Here is a 13,023-nt window from a genome sequence, read left to right as displayed (position 1 = left end):
ATGAGCCCTGTAACCACAGCTGTGTGTATGCCCACATTGCATAAATAAGGTTACAGACTAGTGGGGTGACCACTACATTAAATTGGCAGATGTGACAGGCGGAGTATGGACTAATTTAGGTTATATATTCTAAGAGCAGAGGGGAACTTTGAGGACTAAAAAGATTTCCTCAGTAGGCACTTATAAAGTGGAGCATTTAAAAAAAATAAAATAAGATACTTTACGTTTTTGAAACCTGCTAAAGATCATTCAGCAATCTAAAGCAGTGCCGAGTAGAACTGCAAAGTTCCATAAACAAAGTGTAAGGTTTTTATTGTGTGTAATGTAGCAATCTAGTGCTTAAGAACCCCCAACCGGTCAGGTTATCAGTATAACCCTGCTTCAGCACAGGTGGCTCAGTAGCTCAGTGGAAGAGGACTGGAGTTGGCCACCACTGGCCTTCCCACACTTTAACTCAAACCATGTGTTTATTACACACACAGACACAATATGAGGTGCCACAGCAGCAGCCCAATGATACTCACAGTTGCCCATCCTTCCGTGTGTAAAAGCTGACGGACTTTATGGTTGCTACGACGACCACCATGCAGAGCGTGACGGGCACAAAGAGCATGATGACATGCTTGGCTCCATATTTCAGGGTCAGCTCCTCATCCTCCTCCTCGTCCTGTTCTAACACTTGCTGGGAGCTGTTCTGTGTCTGCCCGTTGCTCTGAGACTCCGCACGGTCATTGTGCCTCCTCTCATTGTTATCGTTCTGCGAGACACAGGCCAGGGGGGACGTCAGTGAAGGGACATTTCTCCATTGGTACAAAATGGCAATCTCAAAATGACTGAAGACCTCCCCGAATTTTACAGAAGATTGGGATTAATCCCCCCCCCCCACTAATCTTCCCATTATGCCATGGAAACATGTTTATTCTGAGAGTACCAGTTGTACAGTAACTGTAAAGCCGTTTAGCTCCTTAACCAGCAATAGAGAAAGAAATGGGGCAAAGTCTCAGCAATTGCATCAAGTTGCTTGCGGGGGAAAAAAATATATAAATAAAAAGAAGGTTGGGAACCACTGCTTTAAGTGAAGTTTTTCCCACGATCTAAAAATGGCACTGATATCTCCTCTGTTATCCTGGCAATGCTTCTCTGCATGCAGTTTAACAGATGGCCCTCCCACTACACAGCTACGTTAATGGAATAATTGCAATGTCTTCGCTGCACTACAACATCCATCGGATCCACGCAACTAACAATGCGCTCTATACAATACGGAGTATCTGCGGGCACTCCCACAACCCTTAACATACTTCCTCTTTGTGGTGCAAGCCCCGTATTAACCCTTTGTAAAAGCAGATGTATGGTCTGACACTTCATTGTTCAGAGATTACATTTCTGATCTACATTAGAAACGTTCTTCAGAATAGCGCAGAACAATAATAAGTACAATGTAGCTGGTTAAGGAACCACAAACAACCCCAGAACTGTTTCGACCCTGCCGTACTCACACACTGCAGCAGAAGCAGTGGAACAGATTCCTCTTCCTCCAACATGTCCCCTAACATGTGGCGTGTGAGGAAGTTACAGAGTAACTGGGCTGCTGTACAAAACCAAACCCCTCCTCACAGACCGCCAGAGTGGCCTCTGATCACAGAATCCGCGGGGAAACTGGCCCTTAGTTAGTTATTAACGGAGAGATAAGGACGGTAAAAGAGCATTCTCTTTTAGTGACCTTCCAAGTAATGGGCTTTATTCATAGCTTCTTTAGCTTAGTGGTCTGTAGAGGTCATTTAAAAACTCCCACCCTCTTGACTTTGGCAAATTTACTGTGTATTTATTATCATTTTTCTGGCCCCTCACTTTTTTCCTTAAATCCTTTATCCCACGATGAAAAACAGGTAAATGGCGATGGCTGAAAATATGATGTCTAAAAATAAATAAATATATATTTAAAAAAAAAAATATATAAATACATATACACACATACACAGTTATGCCACAGCCTCTTACATTCCCACACCACACACACACCTTTTGTAAAGCGCTGTATACACTGTGGACACACACACACACACACACACACACACACACACTATTCCAGTATGCACTGTTTTAAAGTAAAAACCCTTTTTTTTGGCTTCATTCATTGTAACATCGCCGGAAGAAGAGATCAGTGTATCTCGAAAGCTCGCACAAATAAAGGCATTTTGTTAGCCACAGAACGGTATTGTCTATTCCTTTTTGATTATTAAGCTCAGCTAACACGGTACCGATACATATATACATTTCAATATATATGAAATAGTTCTATTACACTTGTGTTTCCCGCCCATCATGTTTCCGGCTGTCCACCGCCATTTACCTGTTTTTCCTCCTGTTTGTTCCTCTTCGCTCGTGCTACTTCCAGCAGCAAGGAACCTGCAAATACTTTTTCTGCAATCAGCGTTACAGGAGATTGTTGCGATATGTTTCTTTATTATTAGTGTTTCATTGTGGCTGCTGTCCATCGGTGGGAGACGTGCTCCTTGATCCCACGGTATCGCGGTGCTCTCGGACGCACCGTTTCCAAACCAATTACAGCATATGCCACACTCTGAACAAGTCAATAGACCTAGCTAGGTCTGTTAAAAAACATACAAACTGATATATATTGAAACACCGATTGAAATACCCAAGGAAACACAGCCCTAGCAATCTAAACATGGAAGTAAACACCTATTTTGAGTTCTTTTAAAGCAAATGCGGAAGTATTTTCCCCCATTTCACATACAGACTTCTCTGCATAATGTTTACGGTTCTGATTACAGTGTTGTGGATTTTGTGGCATCGATATCCGGACTTGTTCCACTCTTTTACTTTCAATATCCTGTATACCAATTTGAAGACAAACAGAAATAACATGAGGGGTTATAAAAATGAATTCTTGCCCAAAATGTACAGATGTGTAGGGGGATGCTTTGGTTTGCATGGAATCTGCTGGCACACAGCTCACATACATACCATGTTAGCCTGGTGGATCTCAGGAAAGTCCTCCGTCACTTGGCCTTGCTGGAGGTGAGTTAAAGATGCAGATAGTTCAGTCATTCGGACACAAGGTGTGGAACTATTTTCTCTTGAAATCTCTGATTATTGTAAACCTAAAGGGGTGAAAAAAAATACCTTACTTTTCATATATTATTTTATACATCACAAAGGTGAAGAAATTAAAATTGCAGTGGTCCGGACATATCGCAAGAAGAAATGACCATCAATAGACAAAGATGGTACTCAACTGGATTGCAATTAAGATTAAAAGACGACGACGATCAAAAGAAAGATGGAAAAATGAAATCGGTAAATGTGTTGGAGCAACATGGAGGACAGAAGCTTGTGACCGCAGTACCTGGAAGATCATTGGGGAGGCTTCATCCAGGATGGGACCGAGAAGGGCTGAAGATTATTATGAAGAGTTATATACATACACAAAAAAACATGCAAAAGCTTGTTATATAATGCAGAGTCGCGCGATCTTTTTTTGCGGCGCCCCCCTGCCTTACCTCGCACCTCTTCTCTTCATCTACATGCCCCACTATCTCTCTGCCGTTCTCGTCCTTCTAACCCCAGACCCTGGCCAAATTCCGACACGCACAAGCTGCGTTCCTGCACTCGTTCATCTGAACTCCTCTGGAGGAGATTACACACTCTCGCAGACTTCCTTCACTACAAATTTATGCTATCCTGTTTCAATTCAGCTCTCTTTCAGCCTAAACCAACCTACTTTTTTTCACTATGATTAGTGCACAAGTCTAACTCACGCCGACTCTTCTCTGTCTGACTCCCTACTTAGACCACCCCCAGCTGCCTCTTCTTCATCTCGCCTTAGGACTTTGCTGATTATTTTAAGGAAAAGGTGGAATCCATATGTCAGGACATCCCCTCTGTTTCCTCCTTCCACCCTACACCGCTTCCTAGCTCTCTTCCTGCCTTCCTTGACTCTTTTTCCACTGTCTCAGAGGAGGATGTGGCACTGTTGATCTCCTCTTCTCCCTCTACCACTTGCTCTCTTGACCCCATTCCCTCCCATCTCCTAAAACCTCTTGCTCCTACTATAATCCCTACACTCATATTTTTTTTTACTCCTCCCTCTACTCTGGTACCTTTCCCGCCTCCTTCAAAACATGCAACAGTTATACCATTACTCAAAAATAGCAAGCTTGACCCTACATGCCTTTCTAACTATCGACCTGTCTCCCTCCTGCCTTTTGCCTCTAAACTCCTTGAACGTCTTGTATTCTCTCGCCTGCTCCATTTTCTCACCACCTATTCTCTTCTAGACCCTCTACAATAACTAATGACCTCCATGCTGCCAAAGACAGATGCCATTACACTCTGCTCAAATTACTCGATCTGCAGAATTTGATAGCGTGGACCACCACCTTCTCCATACTCTTGGTATTCGTAACAAAGCTCTATCCTGGATCTCCTCCTACCTCTCTCATCGTCCTTTCAGTGTCTCTTTTGCAAACACCTTCTCCTCTATCGATCTCTCTGTGGGGGTACCCCAGGGCTCTGTCCTGGGACCCCTTCTCTTTTCTCTGTACACACTTTCTCTATGTGAACTAATCACATCTCTTGGGTTCAAATATCACCTCTATGCTGACGACACAAATTTACTTCTCAACCCCTGACCATACACCTGCTGTACAGACTAAAGTTTCTGAACGTCTCTGCGATATCATCCTGGATGGCCCTCCGCTGACGTAAACTCAACATGTCAAAAACAGAGCTCCTCATATTGCATCCCAAACCTGGGCCCACTACCTCCTTCCACATTACTGGAAGTTCTGTCATACAACCAGTAGCACAAGCACGCTGCCTAGGGGTCACACAACTCCTCTCTCCCTCACATTCTCCTCTCATATTCAAAAGGTAGCTAAAACCTCTCTATTTTCCCTGCGTAATATTGCAAAGATTCGGCCTTTCCTCTATTGCTCGACTGCTAAAACTCTGACTCAGGCCCTCATTCTCTCCCGTCTTGATTACTGTAACCTCCTGCTGTCCGGCCTTCCTGCCTCTCACCTGTCTCCCCTACAATCTATCCTTAACGCAGCAGCCAGAATCGCTCTCCTCTTTCCTAAATCTGTCTCAGCGTCTCCCCTGCTGAAATCCCTCTCCTGGCTTCCTATCAAATCCCGCATCTCGCACTCAATTCTCCTCCTCACTTTTAAAGCTTTTCACTCTTCTGCCCCTCCTTACATCTCAGCCCGAATTTCTCGCTAAGCACCATCCCGACTCTTGCGTTCTGCTCAAGGATGTCTTTTCTCTACCCCTTTGTATCTAAAAGCCCTCTCCCGCCTTAAACGTTTCTCACTGACGGCTCCACACCTCTGGAATGCCCTTCCCCTCAATACCAGACTAGCACCCCCTCTAGCCACCTTTAAGACTCACCTGCTTAACGAAGCAAACGAATAGCTCCGTGGCTAATACTATACACCCGATACATAAAGCTTGGCCCCTTGCAGACGCATTTACCAGAACGCCCTCCTACTGTCTCTGTACGTTCTCCCTACCTACCAATTAGATTGTAAGCTCTTAAGATCAGGGACTCCTCTTCCTAAATGTAAATTTTTATGTCTGAAGCACTTATTCCCATGTTCTGTTATTTGTTATTTATATGATTGTCACGTGTATTACTGCTGTGAAGCCCTATGTATCTTAATGGCGCTATATAAATAAAGACATACATACAATGTGTTTAGTGTCCTTCAACACATAAATCAGCAGCTTCCCACATCAATTCCTACAAGAACCCACGTACAATTATAATAGAATATATATCATTGTGAAGCTGCAGTTCAAACTCCCGTTTTACCATTGTATTTTTCCATTCAATATGTGCATCAATACAATCTGCACACTGACAAGTGATTAACTAAGCTGCAGATCGATCCATTCTCCTGTCAATCGATCGCTTTGCTGGGGGTTATTTAATTCAGTTATTGCTGCAAAACAGTACCCACGATGCAAAGTTCTGTGGGAAAGTTCATGTGACCAGGCAGTTACTAGATACAATTGGTGCACTGCCAGAGAGAGGGCGGGGCTCAAGAGCCAGAGTCTGTCTCAGAAGAGGGGGTGTGACTTTGTAAATGGTTTCTATAGAAACAAAAATGCTTGTTACATTAGAATACATTAAAAATGTCTTTAAAAAATGCTACAAGAATTTTCTCACTGATTATTTAAAAAAAAAAAACACACATGTAGGATGTTGCTTGATCTGCAGCTTTAAAAAAAAAAAAAAAAAAAAAAAATTGCCGGCACAAGTCCCAGCTCTGTTGAGCCTACAACATTGGTGCCTGAGGCACAGGGAGCTACAATGACTTGCCCCAGTAAAACTGAGACTGGGATCTGAATCAGATCTGCCCGCTTCATAGGTAGATTATCATGGATCTACTCCTTTCAGCCCAAGAAAGCTGCACACCCATTGCCAAGAACACCACAACCCAAGCACCCACCGAGCGGAGCTTCTCCCCAGCAGCAACATGAGTGCCATTTGATTTATTTGAATTTTTAGTACAGTTTAGAGACACACTACTGCAAAATATATGTTCACACATGCAGGATAAACAGTTCCTGCAGGCTTGGAGAGTGAATTCGTTCACAAACTATTGAATACAAGATGAGATTCTGCTACTGTGCCAGAACACGCAAGTGCACAATTCCCTCAAAGCAAATTAACTATTCAGATCCCATTTCAGCAACTTCATGGAATCTGTGTGCTATAAAGAATAGAAATTAGTTTTGTGAAATAGCCTATTATCCTTTAAAAAAAAAAATGTGCAAGTTGTGTTTTAAAAATGAGCGGCAGTACCATTGGAAAGAACCAATTCTCCTGCGCAAAGTCACAAAGCAGAGCCCAAATTACTGCGGTCCCGCGGTGCGGACGCCTCAAACATGGAATGTTACGTATGGATCATCAACGTTCTCTCCCAGCCGCATGACTCCGTCCCTCTTTAAATCAGGGGTGGGCAACTCCAGTCCTCAAGGGCCACCAAGGCCAGGTATTAGGGATATCCCTGCTTCAGCACAGGTAGCGCAATCTGTGGCTGAGGCCTAGAAGCCCCCCGGTTTAGGGGTTGTTTACCTCTGATATAGAAGTATTTTCAGGAGCTTAAAATGCCAGCACAGGAAACAGCTGATACGCAAGCTAGTAACCTTTGATTGCACTGCTCCTCATTGATCCAGAGGTAGGACGCTGCCCAGCAGCCCCTGCAAACAATGCAAATGCCTTCCTGGGACGCTTTACACTTTGGGTGTAGAACAGGGCTCTTCCGACTAGATTTAAAGGGTTCAGATCGGATAAAATGTACAAATAGGAGGGCCTCTTCAGTGCCCTTAAAGCTGCAGTTCAGTCTTTTTTTTTTTTAATTTTTTTTTTTACTTTAATAGTTTCATGTGGGCAATCTCTAATTACCTAAAGAACTGTATAGCTGCCGGTCAATTCGTTCTCCATGTATTGATAGGTCGAAATTTGGTGACATAATTAGTGAAGGGATCTGTTTATATTCTGCTTGTCTGTCAGTGGAAGCTCATGAATATTCATGAGCACTCCTGCACTGACATGTGCAAGAGGCAGGGCAGTGCTGACAAAGGGGCGTGCCAGGGCTTGTGACAGGACATGAAGGGGCAGTGCCTTAGCAAATGCTTGTTAAAATAGAATACAAGAAAATTGGTCTTTCAAAGTTGTTTTTTTTAAAACAGAAAATGCTAAAAGTATTTTTTCTTACTACAGAACTGATTTATTAAAAAAAACACACATGCAGGATGTTGACTGAAGTGCAGCTTTAAGACATTCTGGCCTTGTGCTAGCTTTCTAGGCAATGTTTGCGATTGGACCGCTGACTGCTCTGGTCCCCGGAAACTAGGAAGCGATCGCATGATCGCTCTGGAGAGCGGACACATGATCGCTAGGGCCAAAAGGGTCCATGGCACTGAAGGGGTTAGGATAAATTTAAGAAGACAAAAATATACTTACATGTTGTTTGCAAGCAGCCACATTATCTGTATTTGTTGGGCTTTGGAACCCTTATAACTGGGACCAAGTATGACCTGGCGCGTTGTATTCCTGCACAAAAGGGATTCATGTTCAGCATGAGGCTAGATCATATGGGAGGTCAAGAAGGCGGACAACATGGTAGCAAATCTCATCTTGAGTCCCTCCGTAAGACACCAAATAGATTTAGTCAACAGCTGTAGACACCGGAAGTTCCCCGTACACAAGTTATGGCAAAAGAATGCAGAAGATAAAGACTGTATAGGGAATTGATCACAGAAGATAAGGCCAGGGCGAGTCAATCGATGTTAACTAAATTCACTGTACTAGGTCAACAGATACACTGCAGCAGGTACATGTTCATTAAACGCAAAATAGGAGGTTTTCCTTCGTAGCTCGTAAATGTGTATCTGTTGTAATCTAATCTGAAATACTAAGATTACTAAACCGTTTGAGTTCAAAATGTCCTCCTGCCGAAACGCACACCCCGAAGACGAGAACGCCACTGTCTGATCGCAAAATCAATAACGCGGTGACCCAGCTGCTCCCTCTCTCGAACGATACAAATTATTATTTTTTTCAGTCCTCCTAGCGACCGTCCTTGATACAGGAACATTTTATGGAAGCGTTTCGGACCAAAATTCTTGCTCTGTCTCCAGCACTTTATAACGTGCTTATCTTCTGCGCTAAACACCATTTTGTAACTATGTACTTGATGAGGTCATCACGCCATCACCAATTCCAAAAGATATTGATTAGATTATCAAATCATTCTTAAAATGTAATAATCTGCTCTGACAGACCTGTAATTTATCGCATTTTCATGAAAATGTGATTTTTCTGCCAGATATGACAAAAAATAAAAGGTGTTCCAGTTTTTCTAATAAAAGAGAGAGTGTATACTGGTGATTGGGATAGATTCTGTACCTAGACCAGGGCGCCCGTCCTCACCACACTGGGACAACACTGGAATATTAATCCTAATTGCGTGCTGTACTATTAAATAAAACTAAATCTACTTTGAGAAATATCTGTCAGGCTCCCTTTCCATCAGTATCATATGTTTAAATTACTGTGGCCTTATCCTACCTCTCCTAACACAGCACATTGCAGGCCTATCCTACCTCTCCTAACACAGCACATTGCAGAACTATCCTACCTCTCCTTACAGCACATTGCAGGCCTATCCTACCTCTCCTAACACAGCACATTGCAGAACTATCCTACCTCTCCTAACAGCACATTGCAGACCTATCCTACCTCTCCTAACACAGCACATTGCAGAACTATCCTACCTCTCCTAACAGCACATTGCAGGCCTATCCGACCTCTCCTAACACAGCACATTGCAGGCCTATCCTACCTCTCCTAACAGCACATTGCAGACCTATCCTACCTCTCCTAACAGAACACTGCAGCCTATCCTACCTCTCCTAAGGCTGTGCTTATAGTGCCGGCGACGGCGCGGCAAAACAAATGTATTGCCACCATCGCATGCGCTTATAGTATGCGAGACGTGACGGAGCGACGCAAATTTTTGAAGCCGGTCAAATTAGATTTTTTTCGGAGTCTGTCGCCACATGTGGCAGCCTCTGAACCAAAGACCTGGTCGCCCGCGATGTCGCCGGAAAGTGAAATACAAGTTTTGCTAGCCGCGACGGCAACGTCATCCGTCGCGCGCGCTATAAGCGCGGCCTAACAGCACATTGCAGGCCTCTCCTAAGGCCGCGCGTATAGTGCTTGCGACAGCCGACGCGTGATGTCACCCGTCGCAGCTAGAGAAAGTTATATTTCGCTTTGCGGCGGCGGCGCAGGCTTTCTGGCATTTGATTGGTTCAGGGGCTGTCACATGAGGCGACAGCCCTTGAAAAATCAAATATTGCCAGCTTCCAAATTTGGCGACGCGATGTCGCGCTTATTATTAGCGCACGCGGCGGCAGCGGGCACTATATGCACAGCCTAACACATCACATTGTAGACCTATCCTACCTCTCCTAACATCACATTGCAGGCCTATCCTATGAACGATAAAATCTCCTCTAGCAACAGAGAATCAAAAAAACGGAATGTATATTGTAATCAGCCATAGAGATATATATATAATTTTGTAAATTACACAGCAACGAACTTCGCACTGATGAGACTCAAAAGGTCGAAACAGCTGTCTGTGAGTAGGTTTACTGGCCATACACTTCTTTAACCCCGGCTGTGCTGAAAAGCTGTGTAATATACGGCAGGCAGAAGCTTATAAGGGTCCATGTTAAAATGGATAAGAAGTAAAGAGTGACACACTGCTTATTTACATATTACCCATAATCCCTGACTGCAGTGGAAGCATTGTTTACCAAGGGATAATGGGGACTGATGGGGTTGCTGACCTGTCTAAGACGTACAAAAAGTGGGATTTTTATTTGCTGTACAAAGCACTTAATGGCAAGCCAGGAGAGGGAGTTCCGCAAGACAGGTTTAAGAGAAAGTAAAGTGATTCTACCAGCAACGTTTAGACTAGATTGTAGGTGAGAAAGTTAAGAGACAGGAAGGCCAGGCAGTGAAAGGTAACAAGATGGGACAGACTGGGGGCCTGCATTTGAGCAGTGATTCCAAACAGGGGGTTCAGGAACCCCTAGGGTTCGTGAGATGTCTCCAAGGGGTTTGCCAAAGCAAAATATGTAATAAGGATCCCAGGCTGTATACTGGGTTCCTGTACCCATGTGGCCACTGCGTCCCAAACTGCACCTTAGCGTGGGTGATATAGTTGTCCATAACAGTAGGAGCTTCCAAAGTTGCTCCCCACAATGCTTTGCATCCACTGCAGCAAGGCATTGTGGGGGGCGTGACTTTGGAAGCTCTCACTGTGAGTGACAGCTATACCACCCGTGCTGCCCGCACACACTGAGGTACCGTTTGCGGCCTTAATATTTGTAAGGGAGAGCCTCGGTATATATTGCTATATTAAATAGTCCAACACAGAAAGTTAGCAGGTAAAAGAATCATTAAATTGCGTCCGTGCAAACGATTGGTTCACGGCTACTGATTCTTTAGGTCTTTTTGAGCAGAATATGGGATGTGAAACACTGCATGAGGAACGAAACATACTGGGAGGAAGAAGGATTTTCCGTTTTGGGAGGAGCCGATTAAATGTTTGAGAATTGTGAAATCATAAATAAATTACAGGTTATAGTCCAATGAAAAAAACAACCCACATTGCTTCCAATCAAAGAAGGATTTCATGTGTGACACACCTGGATAATGAAAATGATGCCATGTAAAAAGTACAGATTAGGGCAACAAACCAACCACTTTGATTGTGATTTCACAGTTGACAACAAACATATTATTCAGGGAGTTCACATTCATTAGATCAGAGGACAGAAATGTGTCAATAGAGATCACACACACAATGTAACAGGGAGCCCTTGTAAAAGGAGGTGTGGATCACACACACAATGTGACAGGGAGCCCATGTAAAAGGTGTGGAACACACACACACACACTGACAGGAAGCCCATCTAAAAGGAGGTGTGGAACACACACACACACACACACACACGTGACAGGGAGCCCATCTAAAAGGAGGTGTGGATCACACCTACAAGGCCAATTTCTATAGTAAGAAAAATACCCTTTCTTCACCACGTTAGCACATTGATCTGCATCTTTAACCATCCTGAACTGTGTGACCAATATCTTGACGAATTTATGAAAAAGGATCCATAATCACACACCAAGGTGCAGTTTGGAACCTTATATGGTGTGTGTTCCCCACCAGCTCAGGACACTGACAAAAATCGGTTAAATGGTTTTGTTAGCAATAATCTGATGAATAGGCAATACGATTGATTAGAGATTCACGGAACAAATATATTCTAGTAGGGGGTACCCAGTGTAAAAAAGGATGGAAACCGCTGCACTAGAAAGTCTCCATGTGAATTTAGTGCATTAAAATTAATTATGTTCCCTTATATTTTCGGGGTGTATTAGACACATTTCAAGATTTCCCTGCTCATTACCTGATCGTCTCAAAGCTACTTTGCATTGGTACATTAGCACTGCACACTAGATTTCATGTCCATCCTTTGATGTTATAACTCAGGTCACTAATCATATTTAGGCAGCTCACAAGGCCCATATTCATGCTATACCGTGTCTTCCAAATGACTAGGAGTGCAGGTGTGCCACTGCTGAGCACCATGTACTGAATATTGGGCCTACGATTAGTGGTGCACGTTACAGTCATGTGCTCGCTTGTATCTGGTCGGTGGAGATGTACCGGCTCAGCTTTAACTCGTGTAATCCTATGTATCACTGTTAGACCGTTGAGACCTCTCTCTTTATAACATACCCCTCCCCTCCCCCCGGGGGTATCTGAGGATAACTGCACCCTGATCAGCGCTGCCTCACTAGCCTGGCTTTAGTCTCCCTCATGTTTACCATCTGTAGCCTTCTCTACATCAGCAGAGCCTCGATTACAACACAATGTTAGAAGGACCAGGTATCCCGGAATCGCTGGTGTCTATCCGGTGAAAGAAGATCAGACAGAGACAATAGGGATGCATGTAAATACAGAAGCATGGCGGTCCCATGAGTCCCCACAGCCCTGTAATCCTCTTCCACTGAACCCTTCCCATACACTGACCTCCTGCTCGTCTCCTCCGGATACAGCGGCCTACAACACCTCCAATCCCCGAGCTTTCCTGCGCTGCAATCCCAGGGCAGTCTCCGGGATTCCCGAATCAGGTGTCTCAGATCACTTCCGGGTCAGGCCCCTCCCAGGAACACGTCAAGCGTCTGGACTCGATCGCCATCTTGGGAGGGGAATGCGAGGACAACCATCAACTCTTTCTACTTTACCAGCCTATAGGAGGCGCCATTGCTGGCATGCAGATGGTCACACTCATTGTGTGTGCTGTTAGCTTCATTGGATTCAGTGAAATCTCACAGTGTCATTGCATTTATCACAAACCCTCAAGCACTCTCTTTTTGATACCTATATTCCCAAGACT

The 13,023-nt window shown here is 44.1% G+C and overlaps 1 protein-coding gene across 3 annotated transcripts in view; it reads right to left on the bottom strand.

Annotated features, from left to right (window-relative positions):
• The window catches only part of PSEN1 (presenilin 1), a 41,328-nt gene extending 28,525 nt beyond the window's left edge, over window positions 1-12,803 (bottom strand). The window contains exons 1-4 of one of the 3 annotated variants that reach the window (XM_075614253.1): window positions 12,657-12,784; window positions 8,003-8,092; window positions 2,992-3,128; window positions 525-757 (exon numbers count right to left, since the gene is read on the bottom strand). In XM_075614253.1, coding sequence (XP_075470368.1) covers window positions 525-757; window positions 2,992-3,075 — 317 coding nt within the window. In that variant the 5' untranslated portion in view covers window positions 3,076-3,128; window positions 8,003-8,092; window positions 12,657-12,784. Of the gene's footprint in view, window positions 1-524; window positions 758-1,499; window positions 1,588-2,991; window positions 3,129-8,002; window positions 8,093-12,656 lie in introns of those variants that run through there. The other 2 variants (XM_075614252.1, XM_075614254.1) reach the window with 2 other exon arrangements.
• Between the last annotated feature and the right edge of the window lie 220 nt (window positions 12,804-13,023).

Source organism: Ascaphus truei, chromosome 9 (assembly GCF_040206685.1).
Source record: "Ascaphus truei isolate aAscTru1 chromosome 9, aAscTru1.hap1, whole genome shotgun sequence".
Taxonomy (NCBI): domain Eukaryota; kingdom Metazoa; phylum Chordata; class Amphibia; order Anura; family Ascaphidae; genus Ascaphus; species Ascaphus truei.
This window is presented reverse-complemented; position numbering and strand designations above follow the sequence as displayed.